Source organism: Lotus japonicus, chromosome 6 (genome assembly GCF_012489685.1).
Source record: "Lotus japonicus ecotype B-129 chromosome 6, LjGifu_v1.2".
Classification (NCBI taxonomy): Eukaryota; Viridiplantae; Streptophyta; class Magnoliopsida; order Fabales; family Fabaceae; genus Lotus; species Lotus japonicus.
Window position 1 is genome coordinate 26,916,317 of NC_080046.1, and position 19,624 is coordinate 26,935,940.

Consider the following 19,624-nt stretch of genomic DNA (forward strand, 5'->3'; position numbering starts at 1 on the left):
AAATCACCAATAAGGATTTTGACATGGATGAAGAATTTCTGAATGGTGACCTGGTTAATATTTTCCAGAAAGTCCTCGCAGTTTTCGTTAGGAGCTGGATTGGAATCAGGTACAGAAGAATCATCTTCCTCATAATTTCTAGTCAGTTTCTCCAAAATAAGCTGCTGACTGCTTTGGATTTGTTTGAGGCTTTTAACCTCAGTCTTAAGGGAATTGACTTCAGATTGGAGGTCTTGAATAGTGACGGGCTTGACCGTAGATTTCTCAAGACGCTTGAAAGTATCCCTAAGATTGAATTTATTAGTGGTTATAGGACTTTTGGGAGGCCTATCTTCAAGAGTAGACCTGAGGCGTTCCAAATAGATTTTCTTTTCCTCAGGATCAGGGATAGAATTAATTCAGAGACCTCATAATCCGAAGGATTAGATTCTTCTTCATCAGAAGTTTGAATGAGAAGATTGTTGATCTTGTCTTCGATCTCAGGTTCAAGATGAAGCTCAGAGATTCTCTTTTTGAGTCTGCAATACCTGCTAATATGGCCCGGCTTGCCGCAGTTGTAGCAGGTAACATCTTTTCCTTGAGAGGGTCTAGTCTCAGGAGGGTTCTTTGGAATTTGCGAAGATTGGGGTTTTGATCTAGGTTTGGGTTTCCTATGATCATTCCTGCTAGATCTCTTTCTCCATTGTTGTTTGGGAGGAGGATCTTGCTTTCTGGGTTTAGGTTTCTTGGGACAACCTTGAATACCAAATTGTTCGCAGAAAGTACCCAAATCCCTGCGATTCTGAGACTTCTCCTTAGTGAGTTGCTGTTGGATTTTGTCGTCCTGACAGATTTTGAGAGCAACTCTTTGAATGATAGCTATGAGCTGTCCATAACTAAGGGTATGATAAGGGATTTCTCCCCCCGGATTTTGGCTTCTAAGTTTCTCACGAACTTTGTCGCCAAAAGATTTAGGAAGACCGGCCAAGAATTTCTCTTTCCAGAAAGCTTGTTGGCTGTCTTCTCGGGTGTAAACCCTGGTCAAGAAGGTATCCTTATACCATCTAAAATCACCCAAAGATTTACACTTCAGATTGGACAAAAGATCACCAGATCTATCCTTGATGAGGGAAGGATCTCCAACAAAATGTTGGGCTATGGTAAAGATTAAGGAGTTGACAGCATCAGAGATGAATTTGCCATCTTCCATGATAGGATTACCTTCTTCATCAGTCTTGACAGCAGTCAAGATCTGATCCTTTTCGTCTTGAGTGAGATAATTATCCCACCAACCTTTGAGCTGGCCACAGAAACCAGCAACCAAAACTTCAACTATAAGAGATTCAGGACAATTGTTGGCGGTAACATAGGCAGTGGCTACCATAGTCATATTTTGGAGGATCTTGGTGATACCATACTCATTTTCACCATCAATGTTCCATTCATAGACATTGTTGGCACTGAAGCTTTTGAAGTTTGAAGACTCTTCTAAAAGAAGATCAGGAGCAGTAGCTCTAGGATAATAGAGTTTGGTTTCTTTTCTCCACTGATTCTTAGAATTGTGAATGACAGTGTTGATAGGAACACTTTTGATAGTTTGATCATCAGATTGAATATCAGAATCAGACTCAACCTTACCATCTTCAATATTGTTTAAAGAAGTAGAGGTATTACGAGTAGAAGTTCGGCGGATTAAAGTCTCTTTAGGAGGAGCAGGAGCCGAAACAGTAGGATCGGAAATAGTTTCAGAAGTTGGTTCCGGGGTTGGTGTTGGCGTTTCCGGGACAACTTGTTTGAGAAGCTGAAGTTGCTCAACCACCTTTTGGAGGAGCTCATTGTCAGATTCCTTTTTAGCCCGAAGAGTTTGAGCCGAGTGTCTGGAACGGCTACTGATTTGAAAAGGTTTGAAAAGAGGTTTCTCAAGTTGACATCCTTTAGGGATATCAGGATTAGAAGAGGAAGGTTCGATCTTGACCTTTTCTTTACCTTTCCTGGAAAAGGAATCCTGCGATTGGGATTCTCCAAGAATTTAAAGATACTTATTGGTATAGTTGGATTGTTCCATAAGGTCTTTGATGTCTTTACCAGTGACATCACCTTCTTCTTTCCTAGTCTTGAAGGGAGAAGCTAGGACAGGTGTAGATTGGGCTCCTTTAAGAAGAAAAGGAGTTTTAGGAGGTAGATTTGAAAGGGTTTCTTTTCCATCCTTATGCTGCCATTTAATCATGCCAACTTGGAAGGGGTAAGATTTCCTATTCTTATTGGCGTAATCTTGAAACCATTCAAAAAAGAAGATGTTTTGCTGGGTTTTCTCAAGGAACCCATAGAATTTTTCTTGGATCTTCTTTCTCTTTTCACCCTGATACTTTGCCAAGAACCATTTTCTTTGCTGAGTCCATTGGTCAGAGTAAAAGTCTGCTCGGATACCTTCTTTGTTAATGACAAATTCGGAAGTAATTGCTCCAATGAAATCAGAAGTCTCTCCAGGGTTTTCTAGAGAAGAATACGTTGGAGATAAGGTGGATTGATGATCTTCATTACTCTTGTCATAGGTAGTTTTGACAGGAGTAGTATTGACATATCCAGCTAAATGGATAGTAGATCCGTCATGAGAGAGGGAAGGTCGAGCACTAGACTCAGGCTGGTTCCTTCTAGTCATAGAAAAAGATCTTCTAGACATGGCGGATTGGAAATCATTTGAGGATGTCCTAATAGATCTAGGGATAGAGAAGGAATTTCTCCTATCAAAGATGAGATCTACTTGGCCAGATTGGTGTTGGATGATTTCACGAAACTCAGGAGTTTCAACAGGTTGGGCTGGAGTAGCCTTTTCCAAAGACCATTTTTCTGGAAGGGTGATATCACTCCATTGGATGGTTTTGGGAACAATAACGTTTGCCTTATCATAATATATATATATATATATATATATATATATAACTTGAATGCATCAAAGCATAATTTAGGTTAACTACTCAGCCCTCAGTACAAAAGAACTTAACTACTCATAGCCAACTTATCAACAAAAAAAAAAACTACTCATACCCAAGACGGAAGCAACAAGAAGAGAAGAACCAAGGAGATCCATAGCCACCAAGTGGGGATGAAAACCTGATCCCTAACATAGCTCCAAACCTCTCCAAAATCGCCCCAAATCAGCTCCAAGTGATAAAAGTTGTAGAAAATTCGTGGAAAGTTGGTTTTGGTGCTGGAGGGGATCGGGGCCATGACGCCCTGCTCTTGGCACAATGGCGGCACCTTGAATTTCTTGTTTTGCCCTTAGTGAATGCTGGCGCGATGGCGCTCCTGGAAAAGCGCCTAAAATCACCTAGAAAACATCAACTAATCCTAAAACACTAAAGTGCATGAATTTAGACTAAAGCACATTAAAAGAATTAGATTATGCTAAAATACTCCTATAAATCTCCTAAAAGACCTAACAAAATAGCGTTATAACTCTGGGTCAACACTAGACAACCCTACATTATATGGGGTTGAGGGAAGCAAACCAATTGGAGGAATAGGTTCCTTTTCCACCTCATGCTCAAAAATCTGAGACACTTCTCACTTATTCTCAATAGCATATGAAACAAGTACCAAGGCATCATCATCTTCAAGAACTCCCTAAACTTGTTGAGCAACATCCTTTTGTGTTCTCCATCATAAATTGTTTCTCTTATACCTAAAAGCATCACGAAACTAAACAAAATGAACACATGTAATTGTCAAGTCCATGGGTGACATTAACCTCTCCACCTATGTACTCCATTTATGTCTCTATAATAAAGGACCACAAATGATTGACCACCATAGTGAAAGACATCCTACGATAACATTAATCACCAGTAGAGTTTAATCACCCAATAACATCCATACATTAACATTCTCACAAAATAAACCCACCCCAACTTCATAAATCACAATGAGGATAATTAAGTTGGATTGATTGGGGTTAAGTTAGTGTTAATGAATTGGATATGATGTGTGTAAAAGTATAAGGACTGGAAATGCTAAGTAGGAAAGTACAAGGTTCAGATTGTAATAATTAGTTAGTGACAGTTAGGAATGAGCTGTCAATGAGCTGTCATGCCAGCTAAGATAGTTAGTTAGAGAAACTGAATTTGTTAGAGTAGTTAATCAATGGTTAACACTATAAATAGGGTTCCTCTCTTGTAATCAGATTCATCGAGTGAAAATTGATATTCAGTTGAAGTTTAGTTTCATCTTCTTCACTCTTCTTCTCTGAAATCTTTGATGGTATCAGAGCCCTAACAAGGGTTCTTCCATCTCAAGCTTCCGCTACAGTGGTGCGCCAAGCACCAAACAACAACAATGGAGGAAACCAGATGCAGCATGTGGTTCAAGATCCAGCTCAGAATCCGATTTCACCTTACTACATACATTATGGAGAGAATCCTTCTGCAACCATGGTGAATCCGCCTCTGAATGGAAGGAATTACAATTCCTGGTCAAGATCGATGAAGCGAGCGTTTGTTGTAAAGAACAAGTTCAGATTCATCAGTGGAGAGATACTAGTTGCGGTTCCAGGAGTTGCAAACTATGAAGCATGGGATCGATGCAACAACCTGATTCACTCCTGGATTCTCAATGCGGTAACACCTTCTATCGCTAATAGCATAGTGTTTGTAGAAAATGCATGCGATGCGTGGAAGGATTTGAGAGAGAGATTTTCGCAAGGGGATCATGTTAGGATAGATGAATTGTAGAATGAAATCAGTTCTTTGAAGCAAACACACTTTCAGTGAATGATTACTACACTGAAATCAAAACACTATGGGAAGAATTGGAGCAATATCGCCCAATTCCACAATGCATATGTGCAGTACCTTGTCGTTGTGAAGCCCTAGAGCATGTCAAAATGTTTAGGGAGCAAGATAATGCGATCATTCTGCTAGGATTGAATGAGACTTTTGGTGTTTTGAAGTCTCAGATTCTGATGTCAAATCCACTGCCTCCTATTGCTAAGGTGGTTTCTCTGGCAATGCAACATGAAGACACTCAGAATCTGAAGGAAAGAAATCGTATGGTAAAGGAAAAGCTCAAAACTCAAGCACAAGTTTTGGCTACAAGAACACTGGAAAATACTTCACACATTGCAAGAAACCGGGGCACACAGTGGACATTTGTTATAGACTGCACGGTTATCCCACTACTTACAAACCTAAAACTGCTACTAATGTTGTTAGCCATGCTAATAATGTTTCAGGAAAGTATGATTCTGATGATGATCAGGAAGAAGCTTCAGTATCACAGAAGGATAATGCAGAACTGTTTACTGCAGGTTAGTATAAGAGGATAATGGCAATGATTCAACAAGCTACTGTGGTTTCTCAGAAGCATAATGAACAAGGAAGTGCTTTTGCAAATCATGTGACCAAGGCAGCAGTTTATGGAGCAGAGACTTCACGACAAGGTAAGCATTTGGTCTTATCTTGCTCACAACAGTATGATAGTAAGGACTGGATTGCAGACTCAGGAGCTAGTGATCATATTTGCTTTAACAAAGCATGCTTTAATACATTTAGTAGAATTCATCCTGTTAGTGTGAAATTGCCAATTGGATTATCCATACAAACTTGCTATGCTGGAACAGTTAGTATTACAGATCTGATTCTGTTGAAACATGTGCTCTATGTGCCTGAATTTACATACAACTTAATTTCTATTCACAAACTGGCTAAAGGAAACAAATGTGAAGTTATATTTGGTGAATTCACTTGTTTTGTCCAAGATGTGCAAACCAAGAAGAGGATTGGTTTGGGTAGATTGAAGGAGGATGAACTCTATCATTTAGCAGTCATTGGACCTTCTAGTACCTGTTTTAGTATTCAGAATATGACTAGTAGAATAAGTGAATTTAGCAAAGTGATTCCACCTGGTGCATTGTGGCATTTCAGGTTAGGACATCTTTCATAGGATAGAATACACGCTTTAAATGCTTTGTATACTTCTATTGATGGTAGCAATCATTTAGTTTGTGATGTTTGTCATATGGAAAAGCAGAAAAGGAAAATGTTTCATGATAGTTTACATAACGCAAAAGAGAATTTTGATCTCATACACATGGATATTTGGGGACCAATTGGAGTCTCATCAACTCATCATCATAGATATTTCTTAACTGTGTTGGATGATCATAACAGATTTGTTTGGATTGTTTTGCTCAAACACAAGAGTGAAGTCCAGCAGCAGATTAATAATTTTGTAGCTCTTGTTAAGACTCAGTTTAATCATCATATTAAGGTCATTAGAAGTGACAATGGTCTTGAGTTTCTTATGCCTGACTTCTATTCTGCTCATGGTATTATACACCAGAGGAGCTGTGTCAATACCCCTCAGCAGAATTGGAGGGTAGAGAGAAAACATCAGCACATACTTAATATAGCTAGAGCTCTCCTTTTTCAATCAAACTTACCTAAGAAAATGTGGAGCTATGCTGTTTCACATGCTGTGTTTCTCATGAATAGGATTCCAAGCAAGATACTGGGAAATAGATCACCATATGAGATTCTTTTTGGTGAGAAAGCTGATTTACAGATGATAAAAGTTTTTGGTTCATTATGTTTTGCTAGCAGCCCAAGTTCTAATAGATCTAAACTAGACTCAAGGGCTAGAAAATGTGTTTTCTTGGGATTCAAGCAAGGAATCAAAGGCTATGTTCTGTTGGAATTAGATTCACACAGTATCAAGGTTTTGCTGCAAAACAGGACATGATCAATATCTTTAGACCTTCAGCTTGTGGGAGGGTGTAAACGTATAAGGACTGGAAATGCTAAATAGGAAAGTACAAGGTTCAGATTGTAATAATTAGTTAGTGACAGTTAGGAATGAGCTGTCATGTCAGCTAAGATAGTTAGTTAGAGAAACTGAATTTGTTAGAGTAGTTAATCAATGGTTAACACTATAAATAATGTTCCTCTCTTGTAATCAGATTCATCGAGTGAAAATTGATATTCAGTTGAAGTTTAGTTTCATCTTCTTCACTCTTCTTCTCTGAAATCTTTGAATGTGGAAATGAAATAAAATAAAGGGCAAAAAAAAGAAAATCAAATTCAACTTCATTAAACACATGTCCTCCCAACAATGATATATCCACACCTCATCTTTTATACACTTCATTTCCACCTATTTTTATTTCTATCTCTCTTCTCTTATCATCTATCACATTTTATACTTTCTTTCTCTTATTTTTTCTTTTCTTCCTATCTCTCTCCTCCTCCACCTCTCTCCACCTCATTTTAGAGGTGTGAACCTATAATTATTCTATCCATGTTCGTGCCACAGAGGACCGGCGGTAGCACTTGGCAAAGTCGCTGAGCTCAGCCTCCGACGAGGACTAAAAGTGGAGAATTTCTTAAAATAGAGAGATGTTATCCAACTTTACGCCGATGATGAACTAAAATCACACCTCGCTTATTTCACAAGTACTAAAAACATAATTAATCCAAAAAAAAGCTGAATAAATGCAAGATTTTTTAGAAAAAACCTCAAAATTAAAAATCATAGTGATTACCGAGTCCTCAATAATGGTAAAATTTTGAGAACATAACCAAACTAAAAAGATTACTACATCATTTCATTTTCTTATTAATTGTCTACTTTAAAGAAAAAAAATGCTCCTATATAATTATTCACTTAGTATTTCAAGAGAACATTAAATTGAATAGAATCTTACGTTGTACTAGTATTTAGTAAAAAAACATCCTTTAGAAAAGCATCGACATCATTGATCATTCCCATCATTCCCATGGATCTAGGAGCCATGTCAGAGACCGTTGAAACTGAATCAGCTTGGAAGTCTCTGTGTTGGTTTTCCATGGCGGAAAATGTTTTATTTACACCTCATTTTGAGGTGGAAGGAGGTAGAGGACGAGAGAGATAGGAAGAAAAGAAAAGTAAGAGAGAGAAAGTTTTAGATGTGATAAATGATAAGAGGAGAAAGATAGAAATAAAAATAGGTGGAAATGAAGTGTTTAAAAGATGAGGTGTGTACATATCATTACTCTTTCCATGGCCATGCCTTGCAACTACTCGTACAACAGACAACACAAGGGACCAAGACCAACCAAGCTGCACCTGTTTCATTCAACATCACCATCATCATCATCTTCTTTTCATCATACAGAGTGGAAAGTGAACAACTAGAAAGTGACTTTTGTGGGGCCCCCTCACTAGCTGGATGGTAAAGATATAAACGTTGCCTTTTATTTTGTTTTTGCTTTAATTCAAGTCACTTTCTCTACCAAACGCTGATCTCATTAAATATAAAAATTCTCCATTTCTTTTGTCTCAGCTCTTACTCTTCAATGTGCCAAATGGGAATATCCAAGTTTTGTTCTTTCCCTGTCTGTTCAAGCATCAGTATCATCATCAGCTTCACTTGTTAGCTTTTGGGTCCTCCTGAATCTGCTGTGGAACCAAGGTATGATCCATCAGTTACCATCATGTTTGGACTGGTCAACTGTAATGCTCTTAGACTTTGTTCCTACATCATGTTTACAGATTCTGAATTTTGACCTTCCATACTTCAGAATTCAGATCATATTTTTTCTTTTGTTTTTACTTTTTATTGCATTGTTACTATTATTGTGTGTTTGTCCTAAGGCTCAAGAAATGACCTTTGTGGCTGATATCATACCTCAGTGATATGTAGATTTCTGAGACTTAAGTGTGAAGATCTTGAGGTAGACAGAACTGGGTTTTCTTCCACTGAACTGTAGCTATTGACTGCTACTGAATCCTAAAGTGTTAGGCTAGTTTCTTATTAAGTTTTCTGAAAATTTGGAAATTTTTTTTTTGACTCAGTAGTTTAGATTTCTTGCTATTATTAGATTTCTTCCCATTTCCAATTATATGTGGAAGTTCGAATTTTGAAGTGTGCAGTATGGAAGTTATAGATTGATTCAAATCTTAAACTTAAGCATATTGCAATTAGTATGGAGGTTTAAGATTAATTGCATTGATGGTTGAATGTATTTCCTTACCTTGATTTATTAACTATAACACTGCTTCTAGATTATATATGAGCAGAACATCAGGCTGTTAATATAAATCCTTAAGTTTCTTTCTTCGTTCTTTAATTGCTTTATCATTACCTCTTAAACCCTAACTAGAAATTCTTAGTACAAAACTCTGAATTGTGTAATCTCATTAATTAGTTACATTTTTCTTAGATTATGAGGACTAACATAACATAAATCCTGGATTGCAGAACAATCTAGGGTTGAGTTATTTCAGTGGAGTAGTAGAGCCATAGAGACAATGCCTATTCTCAATAAAGACTTGGATTCCGCATTCCAAACTGCCGGAGCAAACCCGTATCCTTTCAATAATTTTCTTTCAAGTTGTCTTATAATTTGTTAGTCTATTTACTAGGTAATAGTTATCTTCAGGTTTTTTTTTCTTATGCCAGAGAAAATAAGTGGTCAACTTGCATTAGTCCAACCTCAGTCATTGTATGAATGTGTTATCGCTTATAAGAGACAAGAGATCAAGAAGCAATTTCATGTATAACATTGAAACACATATCACATTTCTTTGTTCAAGTTCTCTCCTTTACACTTAGCTCTATATTCTTAGAGGCCTAGAAGTTTGGTGTATTGAGAACCAGCTGTTAGTTCCAGTGTCAAAGTCAAACCATGGAAAATTCTATACTGGAAGTGCATACATAGTTTTGAATGTAAGATATTGCTCACTTTATTTCCCTGTTGATCTTTTTAAACACATTATGAAGTTGATGACTGCATCTTAATTAAAGTCCAAAATTTCAAGGAATATCATCATCATCTCTTTTAGAGTTACACTATCCACTTTTGATGTTGATCCTGTTACTTTTGGAGCCACCTTCACCAGAATAGAGTTTTAGTAATTCCCTATCAGTATGAGCTTCATTTTCATCTAAATTCTCTTGACGTACAATTGATCTAGACATTTTTACATGTTTGTGGAAACAGGCCGTTTTTCCCAAAAATAGCCCTCCTCAGTATGACATACATTTTTGGTTGGGAAATGATGCAAATAAGGTTAGTATTATTTCTTGTTTTACTGTCTTGATTGCGGTGGTAACTGTTTATTGATGCTAATTCTCTACAGCAAAGTTTTAAGCTTCATATTCCATTAGTCGGTTAGTCCATTACTTTTTTTTGTCCCATTTGGTTCCCTGTTTTTTGTACTCCTAATGTGGTCCTCCAATTTCCCTAAAACCATTTCATGTCTTATTTTTCCTCCCCTTTATTCTAGTTGTGGTCTAGTTTTTTCCCCTTTTTGTTCTCTCTTGTATTTGGGATTGGAGTACCCCTTGTACTCCCCTTTTAATATTACTTTGGCTTACCCAAAAAAAAAGTCTTATTTTTCCTCATGTTTATTGCAACCGATTTTCCTCTAATTTGAGAAGCAAGTGGAACTGCATAGAACTGTTGCCTATAAATTGAAGCACATGAGACTGAAATGACTAATTTATTGTTCTTAGATTTGTAAAACTAAACTTGCTTGATGTGTAATTTCTTTTCATCCAACAGCAAAACAAACATTATGGTTGTGGGTTTGTATTGGCTTATCTAAGAATTGCTTAACGATTTGAATGTTGTTAAATAGACCAAGGAAGGGTGCTTGAAATATCGGAACAAATATCTATCCACAACATTTGACTTAAGAGATACATTAAACAATGAACATATATAGTATTTGGTAAAAGTATGAACATTGAAAAATATGATCTGCATTGTTTCACTGGTGAGTTCTGTATTTGCAGGTGGACTCAGGCTTGGCATCAGACAAGGCACTTGAGTTGGATGCAGCCTTAGGATCATGCAGTGTTCAATATAGGGAAATTCAAGGCCAAGAATCACAGAAGTTTCTGTCATACTTCAAGCCTTGTCTTATACCCATTGAAGGAGTGTTTACTTCAAAGCAAGGAAACTTGAATGGTGAATACCAAGTCATCCTGTACACATGCAAGGGAGACTATGTTGTCCGTGTGAAAGAAGTTAGTTGTCTCTATGTTTAACTGCTTTTGTTATCTGATAGTATGAATCTCCTTATCTTTATACTTCTCTTCCAGAAAAGTATAGTTATAAACTAGAGCTTATTGTATCTCTGCATAATAGTGTATGCCTTTCTAATATTTTCAAATGTTTTTTTTATGCCCTGATTTTTACAAAGGGATGGAAAGTTATTGCAAATTTTAGATGATGATGATTTTTTTATGCCAAGACATCAGCCCACATTGTTCTTTTTTCTAGACTTAGCTTTTGGTTGTTTGATATATTACATGTGTTTCTTATAATCTGTGTCAATGTGTCTTTATGTTCGATTGAAGTTTATCAGTGTAGTATGCCTGATGTGCTTGTATACTTTATTAGGTTCCTTTTCTGAGGTCATCATTGAATCATGAAGATTTATTCATACTTGACACTGCATCAAAAATATTTCTCTTCAGCGGATGCAACTCTACCATTCAAGAAAGAGCCAAAGCTTTGGATGTTGTCCAGTATATAAAGGAAAATAGGCATGGTGGAAAATGTGAGGTGGCCACAATAGGTTGGAACATGTTCTACTTTTATTAGTTCATATACCTGTTTTATGAGGTAAAGATGTTGCTGATCACAATTATACTATTGTTGTAGAGGATGGGAAATTTGTAGGCGATTCTGAAGTGGGTGAATTCTGGAGTTTATTTGGAGGTTATGCTCCCATTCCTCGGGAGTCGCCTTCTGTTCAGGAATCTGAGGCTCCATCCATAAAGCTATTTTGGTGAGGCTCATACATCTGTCTTTGTAAATGCATCACGACATGTGTTGATATGATAATCCATTTTTGCCCAACTTTATTTCTCTCTTCAACATCCAGGAAATTTGTATTTGATCAATAATTTAAACTGATTTTTTTTAATGATTTAAAATCTAACTTAATAGCTTCACGATTATTTGACTAACCTAAGTTATTTTGTTAGTTGGTATATGTTGAGATCCCACATCAATTCGAGTTAAGGTCAAAGTTGAGCCTATACAGACTTTGACAATCCTCACCTTACAAACTAGCTTTTGCTGTTAAGTCAGACCCAATCCAAATCAAGATTGTGTCAAAGCTTATCCTAGATCCGATATTGGGCCACCCACCATTAAGATCCCACGTCGATTAGAAATAAGGTCATAGTAGAATTTATAAAGGCCCAAGCCAAATTCAATAGTATAAATGGAAAGTGATTTGCTTCAGGCAATGTGTGAGGGAGATATAGCCAAATAGATTTGTTTATCCCAAGAAATACTTTAGTTCCTCTTAGCTGAGGATTTATTGTTTTCACTTCCTTCACAGGATAAATTTACAGGGAAAACTTTGTCAAACTGGAAGCAATGCCTTGAGCAAAGAAATGCTCGAGACAGATAAGTGTTATATGTTGGACTGTGATGGTGAGATTTTTGTCTGGATGGGCAGGCAGACTCTGTTGACGGAAAGAAGAACAGCAATCAAAGCTGTAGAAGTAAGATTCTCTTGTTTCCTTATGTTTCATGGAAGCTGAGCTTCAGTAAATATCTTAGCTTTACATAGCTCCAAAAGAATGAGCCTTATGCTGATCTACTTATCCCAAACTTTGAGTTATTAACCAAGATCCCACTTACAATCTTCCTTAGAAGTTTTTCCATATGCTTTGAAGCCAAACTTCTTTCTAGTTTATAGGAATGAAGCCCATTTAATTCTTAGAAAACATAACTGTATAAAAGGGCAGTTACAGAAATTCATGGATTCAATTGTGCTTGTTCATAATGATAGAATAGGATATGCATATATTCATTTCCTGTAATTAAGCAGTTAGATCCCTATAATTATGCATAGATCCCTATACAGGAAATGAATATATGCATATCCTATTCTATCACATAAGAATTGCATTAAGGGCAATGCCTATGCTCACTACCATCTTCCATTTTATAGGAATTTGTCAGAAATGAAGGCAGATCAATCAAAACTCATTTGACATTTTTATCTGAGGGATTAGAAAGTACCATCTTTCAGTCATACTTTACTAATTGGCCTAAAACAGTGGAGCCTAGGCTTTATGAGGAAGGGCGTGAAAAAGTGGCAGGTTAAATACCTTGTACAAAGTTTTGCTTAAGAAGTGTACAATAAAAAATCATTCATAGTTCATTTCTTTATATTTGTTTTTTCTGCCTCAGCAATATTCAAGCATCAGGGTTATGATGTGAAAGAGCTTCCTGAAGAAGAGAACGAGCCATCTATAGACTGCAGTGGCACAATAAAGGTAGCTTGCTCGAAACCTAGCTGTTTCTTGTTGTCCTTTGAAAATATTTTCCTTTACCTCTGTTACCTATTGGCTGACTACTGCAATTTCAGGTTTGGCGGGTGGATGGTGAAGAATTCTCCCTTCTTTCTATTACAGAATCTACAAGACTTTACAGTGGAGACTGCTACATAGTACAGTATACATTTCCAGGAAATGGAAGGGATGAAACTCTGTTATATGCTTGGATTGGCAGTAGATGTGTAATGGTAAGCACTTGACAAATATTCTAACATTTATCTTCCATGTTGTACTAGGTTGTTCAATTTTTGTACTCATTGATAAACTCATATTCTAATCTAGTGGGATTAGGCTTGGTTGTTGTTGTTTATAACTTTGAAGTCTCAACACATTACTCCCTTTTTCTCTATGATTTTGGCTTGCAGGAGGATAAAACAGCTGTCATTTCTCACGCGAATACCATGGCTGATTCAGTCAGAACTAATCCAGTTGTGGTTAGTGCTGTTCTTGCTATATACCAACTCTTTCATAATATGTTGATTGAATGTGTGCAATTATCAAATTACTGGTTTAGGAAATATCCGTACAATTTTTATCTTCTCAATATGTGCTAGCTTCTTATTTCCACATTTTGCATCTTAAGCACATTATATAAATGATATTACATAACTTTCCTGCTTTACTCAATTTACCTCTCATGTATGTCTGTTCAGGCTCAAATTCACGAGGGTAAGGAGCCGGCTCAATTTTTCTCAATACTCCAAAGACTAATCATATTCAAGGTATGTTTCTGTTATAATCTCATTTAAAGGTTTGCATTTAATATTAAAAAAGTAGCATGTTCAAAACCCTTTCATTTTCTTCTTGATGTAAGGGGAGAAACAGTCCACAGTATAGGAAGTTTATAGAAGAAAAAGGTATGGTGGATGAAACTTACAATCAAGACCAGGTTGCTCTGTTTCGAGTTCAAGGTACAAATCCAGATAATATGCAGGCCATCCAAGTTGATCAAGTATGTTTCACGATTCTGACATTTTATCCGCGGTGGAGCACTTTTTACCTTCATTTTATATTGTCTCTAATTACAAGAAATATGGACACCACGGCTTTTAGCAAAGCTGTTGAAGCCTTTTAAATATTTTTAATTAATTGGATCAGTAATTTGTAATTACTGGAAAAATGAACATTCAAACCTGAAAAAGCTCTTGCCACAGTTGGAGTTCCTATTATTTTTCTTTACTAACTGTTTCTGATTGAATATGAATTAAATACTGAAGTCCAACCTATTTTTTGCTACTGTTCTCTATTACGGAAGATCTATTGGCAGTAATATATTCAAGAAATCCTTAGTAATCTTCAATTGTTCATCTATTGGCTGGAAAAAAATAGATGATAATTAGAATAATCCCTTGAAAATAAAATTTCCCATCTGTTTTAGTTGAAACAGTTGGTTAATATTAAGACATTTGTGTTGTGTGTATCCCATTTTACTTTTTGATGTACATTTTTGTATAGTTTGTAAGCTTTTATTGACTACGAATTTAAATTGTCATAGGTTGCCACTTCTCTGAATTCATCCTATTGCTACATTCTGCAAACCAAAGAATCTATTTATACTTGGATTGGGATCCTATCTTCAGCTAGAGACCATAATCTTCTTGATAGAATGGTGGTGCTGCTTAATGTATGTCATTTCAATTGATGCCTAAAATTTTTATGCAAATGATGGTCTCTGTGAAGAAAGCATTTAATATTAATTTTGGGTATTTGCATTCATATTAAATTATATGATAGGATGTGAATGCTTTCTACTTGAGATATTTCTTCTAAAAATTTTAAATTGTATATTATTTCTTCATGCAACTTGCAGCCAACATGGCTACCAGTATCTGTGAGGGAAGGGAATGAACCTGATATTTTCTGGGATGCTCTTGGTGGAAAGGCAGAATATCCAAGAGAGAAAGAAATTCAAGGATTCATAGATGATCCACATTTGTTTGCATTAAAAATAACCAGAGGTAAGAAAAACACCCTTTTCAGAAAAAGGAATCTAATTCTCACTTGGTTTAGTATTATCCTGGGTGAAATGACAGGAAAGCATGTCTAATTGATGGTTCTGTTTCTCATGCAAATTTATTGGAATTTCAACTCAGCAGACTTCAAGGTATGTAATAATTTAACTACCTACTATATTCTAGCAACCTTTTAAGAGTCTGTTAACAAAAGTTTTATTGATGATGAAGACAAAGATGAGCTCCAATGTGTGTAGCAATCATAAAAAACATTATCTGCAATGAAAAGCCAAAAGCATCAAGTAGAATTGAGGCCCTTGATTGTTTTTCAAATAATTTTATGAACTTTGTATTTTGGCTTTTAATTTAACTTTTTCAAGTGCATATATGTGTTGTTGAAAGGGATCAGTTAACTGTGCTCTTAAATTAATATTTCAGGTGAAAGAAATATACAATTATACACAGGATGACTTAATTACTGAAGATGTTTTATTGCTTGATTGCCAAAGAGAGATTTATGTTTGGGTTGGCTTACATTCGGTTGTCAAATCAAAACAAGAAGCTCTCAATCTTGGCTTGGTAAATCATCTGCTTTCCTCCTATATTGATCTCCCTAGCCTGTACACTAATTTTCTCATCATGATATCATCAACACTAGGTCATTTCGCTCATACCGTCCTCATGCCATTTTTTTCAGTATGAGACTTTTTCACTCACATTTGAATTCTGGGCACTATATATGTGATAACTACTTTGTAGTTTGTACTTTTACTTTTTTTTTTTCCTGCATGATTGGATCTCAGACTCTCTAGAACTCTTTTTTTCCACTGAATCCATTGTTGTTTAATCACTTCACTAGAAATGCCTCTACGCATGTGAAAAAGTCATTGTTTGTGGGTCTAACTGTAATTTAAGAAGAATCAAGTTTGATGATTATTTCTCCATAATTCAATATTCACTAATGGTTTGATAGCAATATGTTTTTTGCTACAATATGTTTTTTCTTACAAATGAAAATTTTAATGAGCAGAAATTTCTGGAAATGGATATCCTCGTTGAAGGTCTATCCCTTGAAATCCCTATTTATGTTGTGACGGAAGGTCATGAGCCACCATTTTTCACTCGTTACTTTTCATGGGATCACTCAAAAGCAAAGGTACTTCTCTTCTCCCTTCAAAGTATTAAAAATTGATCACCATTCTTTGATGCTTAATTTCAAGAATTATTCAGTGTGATAGTAATGGAATTTTTTAGAGACTAGATTCAAGCCTTTGCCCCCACCTTCCCCAAAAAAATATAGATTGATAGAAGAACTTCTGTCAATAAATTTTTGTTTTGTTATGTCCATCATTTGTTGATTTACCTGTATCTGTTGTGTAACTTGTGCCTTTTTTCAGTTATTGTGTTGTTTGGCTGCCTTTTTGTCACTTCATTTTATAGCACATAATGCATTAATGCTTTTAAATTAATATGGTAAGTGGAATTTTGTTTAATATAATTTTGCTTATCTGTGATATGAATATTTCAACATGCTGTATCACATGGATACAAAATCATGCCAAAGAAATTTGGAGGGGGATTTGTCACCTTTCTGGTGTTCCCACTTCTCAATTATAATTGTCATCCATCTTATAATCTATTTTAAGTGAAATGGTATTGTTGCAGATTCTGGGTAACTCCTTTGAGAAAAAGCTTGCAATTCTGAAAGGAGAATCGAAAATTCTAGAAGTAAGTGACTACCTTGGGAGTATTGAGGTTATTTTGAAGTGGCCTATACATGGTTTATCATGTTTCTGGGTGGATTTTGGTCTGATTATTAGAATTTACACAATAATAGTTTCAGAAAGTTTTCAGTTTTGTTCCTTTGTCTTCCATCATATTCTGATCTTTTTATTCAGGGACATAGTAGAATCGCATTGAAAGCAAACTCCAGGGACTCAACTCCTAATGGTCCCAGAAGCTATTCTGTTATGTTCAATGGCCGTGGAAGAAGTAGTTCACCTGTACCTAGTAGTGCAGGCTCAGATTTTAGGCAATCAGGTGATCGGCTTCTATCGAGCCCTTCTCCAGTTGTCAAGAAGCTCTTTGATGGATCTCCTGCCAATAGCAGTGCTGGTAATAAGATTCCTTTTCATCAACTTATGATTTGAAATTTACTTAGTTGGACAGTTAACTATAGATCTGTTAATGAGTTCCTCTTTGGAGTTATCTACTATAGAGTTAGGATAGTTGGACAATGTATTCCCCTAGCTCTTGTATCAGTTTGGAACCTAAGTAAGATTGCAATATTAGTCAATGATTCTCTTCGATATCCAAAGTTTAGGGCTAAAATAACTACCTGAAAAATGGAACTTAATGTGGAGCACTGGATTCTGTTAAGTATCTAGAGTACTGGGTATTGTTTTCTTCAAAGTCGTTCAGTTTTTCATTCTTTTTATAACCTGATCACAGTGGTTCTTTTCATCATTTTCTTGTTATTTTTCTTTAACACCTTTTTTTTCCCAGAACAAACATTGCCACAAGCTGATTCTCCAGCAACAGAACTGAGTTCATCAAATGAGCGTGAAAGTTTCACTCAGAAAGATAGAAATGTGGATGGTGAGAATTTGTTGGTATACCCTTATGAGCACCTGAGAGTGGTTTCTGCTAATCCAGTAACTGGCATCGATATAACCAGAAGAGAGGTACTTCCTGAACTGAAAAAAATCTATCCGCCAGTTTTCTCTCATTCACTTTGATTTTTCTTTCTGCTGGATGATCATTGAGTAAGACCAATAAATGAAATTGCCAACTCTAGGATAGACAATTATATTTATGGTCAAGCACCAAACTATGATTTGATAGTTACATGATCCACAAATGTCAGCTACAAACCACATGTAAATTTGATTCTTAAACATAAAGTCAGTGTTTTAGGTCCTATAAGAAGTTTGAGTGGTTTGGTTTATCCTAAGCCTCATTAAATCCATAAGATTACATGTTGAGTCTGAATCTCACTATATTTAGTTTCAAATTTAATTCTTAACAAACAAATTAAACATCAGATAGAGAAGAGTTCCACATGCAATTGTCGCTTTCTTCTCATGGTGGTGGCTTACTCTCCCAGTCTCCCTTAAGAAACACGTAAGCAAACACAATCTAACAACTGCAAGTAGTGAGGTTAATTTCATTGCTTCATCAAAATTAAAGAAGTCTGTAATTCATAGATGTTCTAATCATTCCAACATCTTATTTATGTTACTATATATAATATTCTTTCTTTATCTGTACATTTGACTGGAATCTGCACTTTCTGATGAAACCAGACATATTTATCTAATGAAGAGTTCCATGAGAAGTTTGGAATGCCAAAATCTGCCTTCTACAAGCTTCCCAGATGGAAACAAAACAAGCTAAAGATGTCACTTGATCTATATTAGAGCAAGCCTATTTTCCTGTAATTAGTGGCACTATATTGCAACAATGCAGCTTGATACAAATTTTAATTATTTACCTCTTGAGTGTATTAAGTGTTTGAGCTCGAGTGGCTCTCTTTTGGTGAAATACATGCCATGTTTAATATTCTTGACTACTGTACTACATATTTGTTCTTTCATTTCATCTCATAATATAGGCATGCATGTGGAACTGTATTCTGTATCATAAAATATTCAGGACAGAATTGGCCATAGATATTTCATGGGAATTTCAGGTGAATGAATGATATGTGGTTCATGAAACACAGGATATTGCGACATACCACAGTACCCCTATTAATTCGTGTACAACTTTGCAACAATGACTCAATGAGCATGAATGTGGAGTATGGCCATAGCAAGATCTTTTTTTCTTACAATAAACGTATGCACAAGTGAGAAACGGTGCTATTTGAGTCGGGACATTCATTTCTTCATGGGACAAGCTCTTTTAGTAATGATTGTTTCCATTCACAATACTCGAACTGGACTGGAATGGGCAAGGTGATGGCATAGGCAATGTGAATGACGTGACTGTTTAAGAAGACACAGTTCTTCTTCAGGCGAGATGTCTTGTGGACTAGAATGAGACGACCTGGATCACTGGTCGCCTAATTAGATCTCATTGCTAGTAAACAGGCTGGAGGGCATTTGCTTGATTTGAGCGAGGTGATGTGATATTCTTAATGTTTCATGGGCGATGTCATGTTATGGGCCTTTGGCAACCTCAAGTGTTTTACGATCTCAACACTTGTTGCAACCCCTAGCTATTTAAAATATTTTATTGATAATGTAATTGTCTACGTTCCTGAATCATGACAATTGTTAGCTACTACCTACATGATTATGCATAAAATGTCTTTATAAATTACATGTTCACTCTGAATTCCAAGAGGCTT

At 36.1% G+C, this 19,624-nt stretch overlaps 1 protein-coding gene across 1 annotated transcript; it reads left to right on the plus strand.

Annotated features, from left to right (window-relative positions):
• Positions 1 to 8,250: 8,250 nt before the first annotated feature.
• Positions 8,251 to 18,865, plus strand: LOC130722308 (villin-1). The gene is made up of 23 exons (XM_057572994.1): positions 8,251 to 8,422; positions 9,212 to 9,317; positions 9,580 to 9,679; positions 9,954 to 10,022; positions 10,751 to 10,984; positions 11,361 to 11,538; positions 11,625 to 11,751; positions 12,313 to 12,478; positions 12,931 to 13,081; positions 13,173 to 13,258; positions 13,351 to 13,506; positions 13,684 to 13,752; positions 13,972 to 14,040; positions 14,133 to 14,270; positions 14,814 to 14,942; positions 15,129 to 15,276; positions 15,412 to 15,422; positions 15,709 to 15,849; positions 16,301 to 16,426; positions 16,936 to 16,998; positions 17,169 to 17,385; positions 17,776 to 17,954; positions 18,576 to 18,865. Exons 2-23 carry the CDS (start codon positions 9,262 to 9,264, stop codon positions 18,687 to 18,689), a joined length of 2,727 nt encoding a protein of 908 aa, XP_057428977.1. The 5' UTR covers positions 8,251 to 8,422; positions 9,212 to 9,261; the 3' UTR covers positions 18,690 to 18,865.
• Positions 18,866 to 19,624: the final 759 nt, after the last annotated feature.

Bases quoted from the DNA above. Each gene is read 5' to 3' on its own strand.
- LOC130722308 (XM_057572994.1), top strand. From the start codon at position 9,262: ATGCCTATTCTCAATAAAGACTTGGATTCCGCATTCCAAACTGCCGGA. The intron at 9,318-9,579 runs GTATCCTTTCAA...CTATATTCTTAG, and splicing joins CAAACTGCCGGAGCAAACCC to AGGCCTAGAAGTTTGGTGTA. The intron at 16,427-16,935 runs GTACTTCTCTTC...GTATTGTTGCAG, and splicing joins GGGATCACTCAAAAGCAAAG to ATTCTGGGTAACTCCTTTGA.